This window comes from Sciurus carolinensis, chromosome 4 (assembly GCF_902686445.1).
Source record: "Sciurus carolinensis chromosome 4, mSciCar1.2, whole genome shotgun sequence".
Classification (NCBI taxonomy): Eukaryota; Metazoa; Chordata; class Mammalia; order Rodentia; family Sciuridae; genus Sciurus; species Sciurus carolinensis.
In genome coordinates this window covers 115,845,313-115,861,350 of record NC_062216.1, presented here as the reverse complement: position 1 = coordinate 115,861,350, position 16,038 = coordinate 115,845,313, and the positions used below count along the sequence as shown (strand labels likewise).

The window sequence follows — 16,038 nt, the reverse complement described above, 5'->3', positions numbered from 1 at the left end:
TCTTTGGTGTTCTGTAGTTTTCATGGTAGTGGTCTTTCATCTCTTTTGTTAGATTAATTCCAAAGTATTTATTTTTTTGAGGCTATTGTGAATGGAGTGGTTTTCCTAATTTCTCTTTCAGAGGATTCATACTTCTGAATAGAAATGCATTAGATTTATGTGTATTGATTTTATATCCTGCTACATTGCTGAATTCATTTATTAGTTCTAGAAGTTTTCTGGTGGAGATTTTTGGATCCTTCAAATATAGAATTATGTCATTGGCAAATAGTGACAACTTGAGCTCTTCTTTTCCTATTTGTATCCCTTTAATTTCTTTGGTCTGTGATTGCTCTGGCTAGTGTTTCAAGGACGATGTTGAATAGAGTGGTGAAAGAGGGCATCACTGCTTTGTTCCAGATTTTAGAGGGAATGCTTTCAGTTCTCCTCCATTTAGAATGATGTTGGCTATGGGTCTAGCATAGGTAGCCTTTTCAATGTTGAGGTATGTTCTTACTGTCCCTAGTTTTTCTAGTGTTTTGAGCATGAAGGGGTGCTGTATTTTATCAAACGTTTTCTCAGCATCTACTGAGATAATCATATACTTCTTAACTTTAAGTCTATCGATGTGATCAATTACACTTATTGATTTCCAGAGGTTGAAACAACCTTGCATTCCTGGGATGAACCCCACTTGATCATTGTGCACTATCTTTTTAATATGTTTTTGTATGTGATTTGCAAGAATTTTATTAAGGATTTTTGCATCTATATTCACCAGGGATATTGGTGTGAAGTTTTCTTTCCTTGATGCATCTTTGGTTTAGGTATCAGGGTGATACTAGCTTCATAGAATGAATTTGGAAGGTTTCCCTCCTTTTCTATTTCCTGGAATACTTTGAGAAGTATTGGTATTAGTTCTTCTTTGAAGGTCTTGTAGAACTCAGTTGAGAATCCATCTGGTCCCAGACTTTTCTTAGTTGGTAGGCTTTTGATGGCTTCTTCTATTTCAATGCTTGAAATTGATCTGTTTAAATTGTGTATGTCCTCCCGATTCAGTTTGGGAGGATCATATATCTCTAAAAATTTGTCAATGTCTTTGACATTTTCTATTTTGTTGGAGTATAGATTTTCAAAGTAGTTTCTAATTATGTATTTCAATGGTGTCTGTCATGATCTTTCCTTTGTCATCACAAATTCTAGTAATTCAAGTTTTCTTTCTCTTCGTTAGTGTGGATAGGGGTTTATCAATTTTGTTTACTTTTTCAAAGAACCAACTTTCTGTTTTGTCAATTTTTGAATTGTTTCTCTTGTTTCAATTTCACTGATTTTAGCTCTGATTTTAATTTTTTCCTGTCTTCTACTACTTTTGGCCTTGATCTGTTCTTCTTTTTCTAGGACTTTGAGATGTAATGTTTGGTCATTTAGTTGTTGAATTTTTATTCTTTTAATGTATGAGCTCAATGCAATGACCTTTCCCCTTAGTACTGCTTTCATAGTGTTCCAGAGATTTTGATATGTTGTATTGTTGTTCTTGTTTACCTCTAAGAATTTTTTTATCTCCTCCCTGATGTCTTCTGTTATCATTGCATCATTCAATAGCATATTATTTAGTCTCCAGGTGTTGGAGTATTTTCTGTTTTTTATTTTATCATTGATTTATGATTTCATTCCATTTTGTTCTTATAGAATACAAGGTAGTCTCTCTAGTTTTTTATATTTACTAATGACAGCTTTGTGTCATAGCATATCCATTTTGAGAAGGATCCATGAGCATTGAGAAGAAAGTGTATTCACTCAATGATGGATGAAATACTCTATATATGTCCATTAAGTCTAAATCATTGATTATATCATTTAATTTTATAGTTTCTTTCTTTGTTTGTTTGTTTTTTTTTGGAGGATATATCCAGTGGTGAGTGAGGTGTGTTGAAATCCCCCAGGATTTTTGATTTTGGTCTGTTTGTTCCCTGAAATTGAGAAGAATTTGTTTGATGTACATGGATGCACCACTGTTTGGGGCATAAGTATTTATGATCATTATGTCTTGCTGGTTTATGGTTCCCTTAAGCAGAATTAAATGTCCTTATTTATCCCTTCTGACTAACTTAGGTTTGAAGTCCACTTTATCTGATATGAGGATGGAGACCCCTGCTTTTTACTGAGTCCATGTGCATGGTAGGTTTTTCCCCATCCTTTCACCTTTAGTCTGTGGATGTCTTTTTCTATGAGATGAGTCTCTTGAAGGCAGCATATTGTTGGGTCTTTCTTTTTAATCCAATCTGCTAGTCTATGCCTTTTGATTACTGAGTTTAGGCCATTAACATTCAGAGTTATTGTTGAAATATGATTTGTATTTCTGGTCATTTTGACTTATTTTTGGTTTTTATCTTGACTTGGTTTCTCCTTTTATTGGCTTTTCCTTTAGGGTAGTTCTTCCCTTTGCTGACTTGCCCTGTTGTTTTTCATTTCCTCCTCATGGAATATTTTGCTGAGAATATTCTCTAGTGCAGGCTTTCTATTTGTAAATCCTTTTAACTTTTGTTTATTATGGAAAGATTTTATTTCTTCTTCAAATCTGAAGGTTAGTTTTACTGGGTATGATATTCTTGGTTGGCATCCATGTTCTTTCAGAGCTTGAAATGTACTGTTCCAGGCCCTTCTAGCTTTTAGGGTCTGGGTGAGAAATCTGCTGATATCCATATTGGTTTCCTCTTATATGTAATCTAATGCTTCTCTCTCACAGCCTTTAAAATCCTATCTTTTTTGTATGTTAGGCATTTTCTTTATAAAGTGACTTTGTGTGGATCTGTTGTAATTTTGTGGACTTGGTGTTCTGTGAGCCTCTTGAATTTGATTTTCCATTTCATTCTTCAGATTTGGAAAATTTTTTAACATTATTTCACCGAACAGGTTGTTCAATACTTTGGTTTATATTTCTGTGCCTTCCTCAATTCCAATAATTCTTAAATTTGGTCTTTTCATGATATCCCATAATTCTTGGAGGTTCTGTTCAAGATTTCTTACCATATTCTCAGTTAGATCAACTTTATTTTCAAGATTAAATATTTTGTCATCATTGTCTGAGATTCTGTCTTCTAAGTGATCTATTCTGTTGGTGATATTTTCTATTGAGTTTTTAATTTGGTTTATTGCCACCTTCATTTCAAGTAGTTCTGGGTGTTTTTTTTTTTTTTTTTTCTTTTCAGAATCTCTGACTTTATTAAAATGCTCTTTTGCTTCCTGCATTTGCTCTTTTAATTGTTTTTTGACTGATCATACATTGCCTGCATTTGCTCTCTTATCCCAGCCTTTGCTTCATGGATCATTTTAGTTATGTACATTCTATACTCATTTTCTGACATTTCTACTGCCATGCTGTCATTGGATTCTATTAAAATAGCATCTTGGTTTGTTTGGGAGGCTTTCTTTCCCTGTTTTTTCATGTGGTTCCTGTATCTTCCCCTCTAGCAGTGTGGATCTGAGGTATTGCAGTTTCCCCCTTATAGCCTCATTGTGACCCTGCAGGTTCCAGTACCTGTCCTTTGAAGGGGAGATCAATATTAGCAGCACCCAATACAAACCATATGCAGCCCTAAACCAGATACCCTTTATGAAGACATTAACAGTATTGTAATAAACAGGGTGAGTTTGATTATTATCTACAATGTAACCAAAAGGCTTGAAATGAGATGTGCAATTTCTAATGGTGAACAAAGAAGATGGGGAGGGTTGTAGGATGTAACTGTTAAGGATAAGAAGTGAGTATTTAGAGGTACTAGATCAAGGGAGGAGTGAGAGTGGAATCAAAAGAAGTTGGTTGTTAGTATGAGAAAAGGGAAAAAGAGACTCTAAGGAAACAGGCAAATAAAAGGAACACAGAGTGAGAAAAATGAAGAAATAAAAAATTAAAAGTTAAAAATAAAAATAAAACTATGGTGTAACAGTCATTAACTATTCAAATCTTGCAGTCTTCAGTATTCTGATGCAAGAGAGCTACCTAACAAAGAACTTTCAGTCTCCAGCAGGCATCTTGGGATGGGAGTTGCCCACCTAAAAATGGTGGCTTTCCCTTTGTGGATAATTGAAAATGTCTGCACCAGCTTATAAACATGTTGATAGGTGGAGAGCCATAGCACAGGTGCTAAGTCTGCATGGGGTGTGGGCAGACTGGGGTCCAGAAGCAGGGCATAGTCTTGGGTGGACCGGTCTTGGGTGGGTCTAAGATTCTATATTTAGAGGACCCAAAAAGTTCCTCCAGAAAACTTCTAGAACTAATAAATGAATTCAGCCAAGTAATAGGATATAAAATCAATACTCATAAATAGAATGCATTTCTATTCATAAGTGATGAATCCACTGGAAGAGAAATTAGGAAAACTACCCCATTCACAATAGCCTCAAAAAAGAATTAAAATACTTGGGAATCAATCTAATAAAAGAGATGAAAGACCTCTACAATGAAAACTACATAACACTAAAGATAGAAATTGAAGAAAATCTCCCATGCTCTTGGATAGGCAGAATTAATATTGTCAAAATGGCCATATTACCAAAAGTGTTATACAGATTTAATGTGATTCCAATTAAAATCCAATTGACATTCCTCATAGAAATAGAGAAAGCAATCATAAACTTCATCGAGAAGAATAAGAAACCCGGAATAGCCAAAGCAATTCTGAGCAAGATGAGCGAAGCAGGAGGCAACATAACACCAGACCTTAAACTATACTACAGAGCAATAGTAAAAAACTGCATGGTATTGTCACCAAAAGAGACATGTGGACCAATAGTATGGTATAGAAGATACAGAGACAAACCTACATAAATACAGTTATCTCATACTAGAGAAAGGTGCCAAAAACATACAATAGAGAAAACAAACCAATGGTGCTAGGAAAACTGGAATCCATATGTAGCAAGATGATTAAATCTGTATCACTCACAAAAATCAACTCAAAGTGGATGATGGACTTAGGAATTAGACCAGAGACCCTGCAACTAATAGAAGAAAAAGTAGGCCCAAATCTTCATCATGCTGGATTAGGCCCAGACTTCCTTAACAAGACTCCTAATGTATAAGAAACGAAAGCAAGGATCAAAAATGGAATGGATTCAAACTGAAAAGCTTCTCAGCAAAGGAAACAATAATGTGAAAAGAGAGCCTACAGAATGGGAGAAAATCTTTACCACATGCACCTCAGATAGAGCACTAATCTGTAGTATATATAAAGAACTCAAAAAACTTAATACCAAAAAAACCCAAATAATTTAATCAATAAATAGACTATGGAACTGAACATACAGAGGAAGAAATACAATTGATCAACAAACATGAAAAAATGTTCATCTTCTCTAGCAGTTAGAGAAAAGCAAATCAAAACTACTCTAAGATTTCATTTCACTCCTGTTAGAATGGCATTTATCAAGAATAGAAGCAATAATAAGTGTTGGCAAGGATGTGGGGAAAAAGGAACATTCATATGTTGGCGGGACTGCAAATTGGTGCAACCACTTTGGAAAGCAGTATGGAGATTCCTCAGAAAACTTGGAATGGAACCACCATTTGATCCAGCTATCTTACTCCTCAGTTTAAACCTAAAGAACTTAAAATCAGTATAAGACAGTGATACAGCCACATCAATGTTTATAGCAACTAAATTAACAATAGTTAAACTATGGAACAACCTAGATGCAGATGAATGGATAAAGAAATATGGTATACATATACAGTGGAATATTACTCAGCCTTAAAGAAGAATAAATTTATGGCATTTGCAGGTAAATGGATGGAGTTGGAGAATATCATGCTAAGTGAAATAATCCATTTCTCAAAAAAAAATTCAAAGGCCAAATATTTTCTCTGATAAGTGAGTGCTGAACCATGGTGTGTGTGTAGGGGAGAATGAAGGAACTTTGGATTGTGCAGAGGGGAATTGGGGGAGCAGTGGGGCAGTGGCGATGATAGATGAGACAGACGTTATCACCCTATATACATGTATGATTACATTGCTGCTGTGACTCAGCACCATGGACAGCCAGAGGAAAGAGCAGTCATGCTCCATTTGTGTACAATGTGTTGCAATGCATTCTACTTTCGTGTATAACTAATTAGAACAAGTAAAAAAGAAACAAACTATGAGTTAATTTTTCCTTTACATCAATGTCAAATTAAAAAAAAAGATTTAGCAATTTAAACTCATTGGTGTTTAAAAGTTGATGCTACTTCAAGATCGGTTTGAATTAATTGCAAGAGATTAATGTTTATTTGGTACTAGAAAACAATTTTAAGTAATTCAGTACACACAGATGAAGATCACACACTAATCTCTATGGGTTAAAAATAGCATTTGGGAAAATTCAATACTCATCTAAAACTCTGGGCAAATTTAGCATACAGGGAATATTAATTTAATGGAGAAAAAAATCTAAAAGATAAAATCCTACTGCAAGTATCATATTTCTGGTGAACTACCAAAAGTTACTTACTTGAGAAAAATCTATTGCTATCATCATTTATGTCAACATTGTAGTTATATTTCTGGTCTGTGTAAAGAGGCCAAATGAAGAAAGAAAATGTAAATGAACTGAACAAAATAGATAGGTGTTATCAATCACAGACTACAGATTAGGTATACTGGAATTCCAAATGAATCTACAAAAAAAGCATTAAAATCAAAAACTTGAGTTTAGCAAAGTCACATGCAAATATAATTTTTATGTTTGTGATGTGACAAATATAGGAAATTAAAATGAATTAAAGATGCTATTTACAGTGATGTAAAAATATTAAATTTGAAGGAAGACATTTATTAAAATATGTACAAAATTGTTGCTCTGAGAACCAAATAACTTTATTAGAATAAATTAAAGATGACTTGAAGGGCTATACCAGGGTCGTGTATTAGAGCGTTTAATATCATTACAAAGTCAGGGATAATACACAGCATTCCAGTCCTCAGATGAAGACTTTTGATGTTCTCCAGTGTCTCATCCACAGCACACTGTGTCAGGGAAGTGGGGTACATTGCAGATAGGTCAAAGAAGTGCCCAGAGGCAGCATGGTGACATATGACTTATTGGGGAAGGATTACAAGAGATCAGTAGCTGCTTCCAAAAGGGTTCAGTGGTGACAAGCCAACAGATAGCACCTCTGTCCCTCATGATGCTTTTCCAAAAAAGTGCCTCCTCTCCCTCGAGGTGTCCACTGGTGGCTGGCTGGAAAAGTGACACACAGACCTTCCCTCCGTTTTCTACCTGTCCCCACTCAGAATGGAGTTTTGTATGTTAGGTTGCAAAAGCAGTGATACTATGAGCGTCAGGGTTAGGGTTAGGGTTAGGGTTAGGGTTAGGGTTAGGGTTAGGGTTAGGGTTAGGGTTGGGTTAGGGTTAGAGTTAGGGCATTTAGTTGAATATGTAGAAACATACACCTGAAGTTCTGGCCACCCTGAGTAGAATCCCTTATTTTAAAATGTCTCTTTTCTTTCAATCCTTAATAATCTCTTCTTGTTCAGAATATCAAGAGCCAAAGTTTGAGAAACTTATTGAAACTCGATTCTGAGATTTCTATTTTCTTTATGTCTGTGAAAGATTAAAAAAAATTTAAGACCGCAGAGGCCATTCAGTATATCAGCTTTTAGTGAATGCATCATGTTTAGAGGCGATTTTTTCCATACAAAGATACATTTCATTTTGAAGAGAAAGATGAGTTCATGTCAAATAACAGTGAGATAACAATCTAGATAATGATTATTATTTCTTGGCTAAGCTGTGTATTAAAAGGTTGTGCTCTCTATAAAAAAAATATAACAGGCATAAGCTTAATTCTTTTACAATATTTCAAATAGTTATACACATCAATGATAGAGATAAATGTATGTAAAATCTATTTCTATGATGAAATACTGATACAATCTCTCAAAAGGTATAGTGGTGCAATCATAGAAGTTGTGCTTAATTTTTTGAGAGTCCACATTAGCTTCTGCTGGATGGGTAACAACAGCTTTCCTTTGGATGACAAGGAGTGTATCTTGTTACATGTAGAATGTATGTAGAATGTAAGAATATGTAAATATTCCATATATAATTTCTTTAACTTGTTTCATCATAAAATATGAATATACGAGTATTTCAAACAATCATGTTAGAAGGTGTCATTATTTCAATACCTTTGTAACAGGGTTCCTTCAGTTTCTTCACACCAGCTCCGATTCTCGGGCATTCCTTGAAGCTGCTCATTATTATCAAGTAGATGGGTGCATGTAAATACATTGTATGGTTGTATACACTGTTTTCCAGAAATTTATTTTTTCTGGCAAATCATCCTTCTACAAATACTTTTGCAAACTTATAATAATGACTACATTTATAGCAACAGAAATAAAGTACATCCACATTTCAAGACTTTTGCATCATATTATCAAAATTTTCTCAAAAAGATCCTACAGATTTATATATCCAATTATAGTTCATGTCAGTACTCCTGTGTCAACACTGAGTTAAACACTGTATATTCTTCTTCTTATTATTATTTTCAAGTCTAAAGCCTTTTAAACTATGTTGAAATATTTTTTTCTTTAATTGTTATTGGTCTTTAAATTCACTTATATTATTTAAAAAATTATGATTTCTCCTATTACTCCTTGAGGAGTTGTTCTTATAGTTTTAACTTATTTTATACTTTGCACTTATTTTTGAAAGTCTTCTATTATATATTGCAAATCGTTATTTACAAACTCTCTGGTAAGTTTGATTCTATTAGTAATTCTATTGAAAATACATTTCAAATTATATCAAATATTCTGTATTCATTGAGGTATTTTTTCTTTAATATCTTCCCTTTGTTATTTTACTTCCTATTATTTATTTTACTTTCTATTATATTATATTTTTGTTATTAGTAAAATATGGTGAATTATTAATAAAATGTGGTGAATTATATATTTCATTTTAAATGTAAAACCAGTATTATATTCTTTGAACATATTCTAACTTGTTATATTAACCTTTTGTATGCTGCTGAATTCAACAAGTTAATTTTCTAATATTTTATTTAGGATGTAGTATCCATGATCACATGAGACTAGTCATTAATTTTCTTTCTTTTACTGTCCTAACTTGATTTTTGTATCAAAATTTACTGTGAACTTTTAAACTGAGTTGTTTTATCTTATGTTTTGAGGATTTTGTGTAAGATAGATGATATTTAGAGCAATGTATTTGGGGTGACATTTTGTCTTGGAGCTTATATTGTGGGAAGGTTTTTCAATACAGATGCATTTGCTTTTCATAAAATCAGAAATAACAAAATTTGAATTAATATTGTGTCATATTTGCTGAGTTGTGGTTTTCTAAGAGATTGTCCAGGCAAATATATATCTCAATTAATTTATTCTTTTTTTTTTTTGTGGTGCTGAGGATTGAACCTTGTGCCTCACATGTGCTAGGCAAGTGCTCTACCACTAAGCCCCAGCCCCAGCCCCTGTCTCAAATTAATTTGCATGAAGTTTTAGACTGTCATCTCATTTCTTCTTAATGATTCTAGGATCTGTAGTGATATACATACTGATACTTGGAATTGGTGAAAAAGAAAAGATAATATATGTGTTTATCTTTGGACTTTCTTTTCTGTTCAATCTTCTTGCAAATACTGGCTTGATTACTGTAGTTTTATATAGTCAGGTAGTTTTTGTCCTTAGTATTGTCCTTTCTCAAAGTTGTTTTGTCTACTATACATCGTTTGCAATTACATGTACATTTTAGAATCATCTTGTTGATTTTTACAGAAAAACTTTCTGAGATTTTGATAAAGATTATATTGAAACTATAGGAAAACATAGGTAAAATTGACATCTTAACAATATTGAGTCTTTCAATCTATGAATATATTTATTTTTATTTGTTTAGGGCTTCTTTAATGTTTAGCAGTCATGTTTTATAACTTTCTGTGTACACAACTTACATGCCTTGGGGGCAGATTTATCCTTAAGTGTTTTATATTTTTGCAGCAATGTTGGTACTATTGCTTTATAATTTTAATTTTTGGTCATTTGTTGCTAGTATGTAGAAATAAAATTCATTTTTGTACATCAATCTTGTATTAAACAGTAGAAAAATTTACTTTTGGTTCTACTAGTTTTTTGTTTTTTATTTACTTATTTTTTGTATTGGGGATTGAACCCAGGGGAGCTTTCCACTGAGCTATATCCCCTTCCCTTTTTTTTATTTTTTATTTTGAGGCAGGTTCTTGCTAAATTGCTTTGGGCTGGGCATTGGGTCTGGCTTAGCTCTAGTAGTTTTTAAACAGATTCCACATGATGTTTTACATAGATATTCTTACAGTCTTAAAGTTGGATTCCTTCCTTTCTTTCTATTCTGAATGCCTAATTATCATCATCAGTATCATTACTATAAAATTTTGCTTTATTTCATGGGCTGGAACCTCCAGTATAGTGTTAAAGAGATGTGGTAAGAGAGAATGTTATTATATTCTATATTCTATTTTTGAATTAAAGCCATTCATTTTCCCACATTTTACTATTAACAGTCAGTATATAAATTTTTATCTATTTTTTAGGTTCTTCAAAAATAATCACATTGCACTTAATTTCTTTACATGTTTATTAAATTTTCTACCTTCAAATATGTTTAGAAAAATGTCCAGGATGGTATAATACGGTTCTTTAGACAGTATTTGTGTCAGTTTTAGTGCTAGATCATGATAGCACCAATGACATAAATACCAATGATTGATTCTTCAGATTTCTTCTTTAACGGTGAATATGTGACTTCAAAAAGTAGAGCTAGAGATACAAATTTAGACTTAGTAAAATTTGTGTTGTGAAGAGTTTCAAGATCTTTGGTTTTTTTTCTTTAATTAGATGAATCTATAAGCTCTGTCAGTTATTTCTGAGTCAACGAGATGCTGTGTTTCAGTGGATGATGATAGTTTTTAGTCCCAAGGATTCTAAATACATTTTTAGCATCTCAAAAAGAGTTAGATTACCTCATTCAATATTTTCCTGAAAGTAGTCTAGGGTGCAGTGTTGTATAGACTGTAAAGATAGTGTTCAAGATTTTGGATTTAATGCAATTTACATTAAAAGAAAAACACTACACTAGAAGTACAGGTCAAAGATTAAATTCCTTAGACTGTGGAAAATAGTGGAGATTATGTAATTTCAATTGTGGTATTTTTCACCATGTGCAGTAATAGAATAAGAGGTGATTCCAAGAATGACTGAAGAAGAGGTTTGTTAAAATGTTCAATGTTATTTATTTATCTAAAACTTACAAGTGAATTATTTGGCATCAGGGATGCAAATGTAGACTAGAATTATAAAGGAGCTGCCATTTTTTTGGTGGATAAGAGAGTATACCAGTAAAAAAGTGATAGAACATTTATGTATAGAAAAAAATTTTTTTAAGACTGTTTACACAACTGTATTCATCATTGAAGGAAGATAAAAAGAGATGATGTAGTAGTAACTGAGGTCTAGCAAAATGGAGTGTTATTAACACCCCTGTGTTAGAAGAGAAAAATGAGAGGGAATTGTTACTGAAATCTGGAAAAATGACTCTTCACTGTAGGTGAGGGCTCTGTAGGGTTCTGGCTTTTGGTAGAAGGATGTGGCCAACTGCCGCCAATCACGTCAAGATCAAATGAGCAAAATGGATAACCAATTTCGCTCTTCTAAACTCTGATCTTTTATTAGGTCTTTCCACTGGCTAACCCCATCTTGAATTTATGAAATTCATGGGAGTGAATGGCATAAAATATTCAAAATATTCTGGAGGTCCAGGTTCTGGAGGGTCAGGTCATTTGTCTGTTTTGGTGCTGTGGCATGTTTGACCAACCCCATTCATTAAGTCTTACTGGTAAGATTATAACAGGGTATAGTTCCACTCAACCATCTAGACCCTAAAACATCAAATCTGTGTATTTGCTTAAGGTAGTGGTGATGAGTCTTCTTTTCCTCTCTTATTTTTTCTTCTTCCTTCTTTTATTTTTGAGATTCAGAATACAACTTCCCTATAATGTAAGCTACATTATGGTGAGGTAGTGTCAATTTGTTCTAAACATATCCCCCATCAGGTAAGCACTTATTTTTTGAATTGTTTTGTGTTATATTTGGTTCTCTTACTTAAACATTCATAGTAACTTACAGTTTTAGTTAACCTGGATAGAAGAGAAAATTATTGTTTTTCTGATGAACATATAATCATATATTCTGGTAAAGAATATTCGTCTAACAAAGGTTCATTTTTATGAAGAGAAAACAATAAACTGAAATTTGGACTTTAAGATAGTTTGAGAAAGTTATCCTGAATTAGAACACAGGTGAGAAAGATACAAAATAGTTTTGTAACTTCAGTAATTCACATGTGGAAATCTCTTGTTCCTTGAAAACTTGGTTTTTAGACCTCAGCATTCTCCTTTAAATATTTATTTATTTATTTATTTTTTATTTTTTTGCAGTGCTGGAGATTGAACCCAGGGCCTTGTGCTTGCGAGGCAAGCACTCTACCAACTGAGCTATATCCCCAGTCCTTAAATATTTAAATTAATTCATTAAATTAATTTTTGAATTTGACAATAGAAATTGTACATATTTGTGATATCTCAGCATTCTCTTACTTCTTTGAAGGTAACGTAATTCTTTTGAAGGAGTCACTGAAGGCTTGTCTCACCTGCTTGTTTCTCAGAGTGTAAATGAATGGGTTCAACATGGGAGCAATGGACGTCATTAGCACCGTCACACCCTTGTTGATCGCCACAGATTCCTTTGCTGAAGGTTTGACGTAGATGAAGATGCAGCTTCCATAGGTGATGGACACCACAATCATGTGAGAAGAACAGGTGGAAAAGGCCCTTTTTCTTTGCTGGGCAGAGGGGAATTTTAGGATGGTCTTGATGATGTATATGTAGGACAGAACAACGCACCAAAGAGTTGTGATGAAAGATAACACGGCACAGGCTATCACCACCTGTTCTAAAAGCCATGTGTCCGAGCATGAAATCTTCAAGATAGGAGATGAATCACAGAAAAAGTAATCAATTACATTTGAGTCACAGAATTCTAGATTTAGTATCATGATAAGTGGTGGGAGTATGATCAACACACCAATGGTCCAGCAGCAGAAGACAAGCCTTCCACAGACTCTGCTGCTCATGATGGTGACATAGTGCAGGGGTTTGCAGATGGCCACATAGCGATCATAGGACATAATGGCCAGAAGAAAAAATTCTGTTACTCCGAATACATCAATAAAAAACACTTGAATGACACAAACATTATAAGTAATGGACCTGTCACCTGTTGCTATGTTATATAAGTATCTAGGAATACAAGCAGATGTAAACAAAATTTCTAATAAGGCAAAATTCTGTAGGAAAAAGTACATGGGTGTTTTAAGGTGGGGGTCCAGTAAAGTGAGTGATATGATGGTCAGATTCCCAGTTATACTCAACATGTAAGTGAGAAATAGAAACACGAAAATTAAGCCTTGAACTTGAGGATCATCAGTCAGCCCTAGCAAAATGAAGGTGGTTATTGTCTTGTTTGCCATCATTGAATCCAAGTTTCTTTCATATTTCCAGAAAAAATTCAGAGAAATTTCAGGTGAATAGAAGGCTGTCAAAGGTGAGCAGTACAATTTTCCTCTCTTGTTAGGGTATGGAGAGTCATCTGAGGCTGTTATTATCACTTCAACAACCCAGACAATACAGGTGAGCTACAAAAATCATTGCTTTAATAAATCATATCAGAGATCTGAAGAGCCAAAGAAGCCTAAATGAAATAGCTATGTAAACTAGTAAATCCTTCACAGAGGAAAAACGACTCTTAACTGCACTTATTTAAGGCAGAGGAGATGAAGGTGAAGGAATTTATCACAAATAAGAGCAAAAATAAACTATCCAGCACTTTAAACAGCTGCATTTGGGTTTCTGTCACAGAATTTTGAAGACTCTCCAGGCAGAGTGAATTTTTACTTGCAACTCTTTCCTACAAATCCTCATAAGGTACTTGGTGCAGTTATTTCAGAGTTCATGAGAATGCACAGGTATTGTTGCAAGTACCTCTCAGATATTCTCTTAATATGTTCCAAGCTTTCAAGTGCAGAAGTATGAGGATGAGGCAGAAAAAGTGAGAAAAATTCCCCCCAAACCTTCCAGATATACTCAAAGAATGATAGTAATCAATCTGCAATGTCTGGGGCAGTCTAAAAGGGTAGGAAAAAATCTCCTAGGATCCAGGATACTAGAAGCATACTGAAAAGCAGGGAACTAAACAGTGTGAAGAAAATAAAATGGCATCCTCATAATGCTGGAAGAACAAGAACAACATAAAGCATCAATCTAAAATTCTTTATTGAGCATGCATTTGTTAGAAGCAAACATTTGCAAAATAAGTTTTTATGCATAAAACTGTAATAAACTACAGCACAGCTGAATTTAAATGAATACTAAATCATCAAGAATGAAAATAATAATTGCTGGTGAGAATGTGGGGAAAAAGGTACATTGTTGGTGGGAATGTAAATTGGTGCAATCACTTTGGAAAGCAGTATGGAGATGCCTCAAAAGACTAGGAATGGAACTGTCATATGACTCAGCTATTCCATTTCTTAGTATTTATCCAAAAGAAATCAACATGCTATAGTGATACACGAATACTAATGCCCATAGCAGCACAATTCACAATGGCCAAATTATGGAATCAGTCTAGGTTTCCATCAACAGATGGATGAATACAAGACAATCCTTGGATGCGTAACACTGAGGATAGTACCAAACTCACAAATACTGCTTTTTCCTATACATAAATATGTGTGATAAAGTTTAATTTGTAAAAAGAAAAAAGGGGGCGGAATTCCATGAAAATAGAAGAGAGATCAGTGGAGTAGAAGAAGGGGATTGAGGAGGAGAGACAGGGGATGAGAAAAGGGAGGAACTGTGTAATGAGTCTGACCAAACTTTTCTATGCACATACATGGATATGCCACAGTGAATCTCACCTTTATCTATAACCACAATGCACTAATTTAAAAAGCTGACTGCAGATAACTGAAACTACTGAAATTGTTATGATGCATCATGAAATGCTGAGTATAGTACCTTACCAAAGTGCAAGGTAATAATTGTGTACTTCTTCCTGCTTTATCTGCCAACAGTAAAGTTCACTCTTCCTACTTTTGCCTCTCCAAGTGGGTGTCAGTTACAAAATGAAGGAAGAGATGAAGAATTTTTTCAGTTCTGAGTTTTGGTTAATAGCTGTTTTGTACACTCTTCCTTAGCTATCAGAAATTGGCCACAAGTGCAGATAATTAAGTTTTCAGACTTGAATAATACTAATGGTGGTTTGAGTATTTTATAGAAGTTATATAAAGTATCCTTTTCAGTACACTCTTTCATTGCTGATGGGACTGCAAATTGGTGCAGCCACTCTGGAAAGCAGTATGAAGATTCCCTAGAAAACTTGGAATGGAACCACCATTTGGCCCAGCTATCCCACTCCTTGGTCTATACCCAAAGGACTTAAAATTAGTGGTGATGCAGCCACATTAATGTTTATAGCAACTCAATTTACAATAGCTAAACTGTGGAACCAACCTAGATGCTCTTAAATAGATAAATGGATAAAAAAAACTGTGGTATGTATACACAATGGAATACTACTCAGCCTTAAAGAAGAATAAGATTATGGCATTTGTGGGTAAATGGATGGAGCTGGAGAATATCACGCTAAGTGAAGTAAGCCAGTCCCAAAAAACCAAAGGTCAAATGTTTTCTCTTGTAAGTGGATGTTGATCCACAGTGGTGGGGGAGCAAGGGAAAAAGGAGGAACTTTGGATAGGGCAGAGAGGAGGGAAGAAAAGGGATGGGGCAAAAGGATGGGAAAGATGATGGAATGAGTCAGACATTATTACCCTATGTATGTGTATGATTGCATGAATGGTGTGACTCTGCATCATGTACAACCAGATAAATGAAAAGCTGTGCTCCATTTGTGTACAATGAGTCAAGATGCATTCTGCTGTCATGTAGAACTAATTAGA

At 34.1% G+C, this 16,038-nt stretch overlaps 1 protein-coding gene across 1 annotated transcript; it reads right to left on the bottom strand.

The window, feature by feature from the left end:
* Positions 1-12,612: 12,612 nt before the first annotated feature.
* Positions 12,613-13,551, bottom strand: LOC124983306 (olfactory receptor 6C2-like). The gene has a single exon (XM_047550490.1). The coding sequence runs from the start codon at positions 13,549-13,551 to the stop codon at positions 12,613-12,615; it is 939 nt and encodes a 312-aa protein (XP_047406446.1).
* Between the last annotated feature and the right edge of the window lie 2,487 nt (positions 13,552-16,038).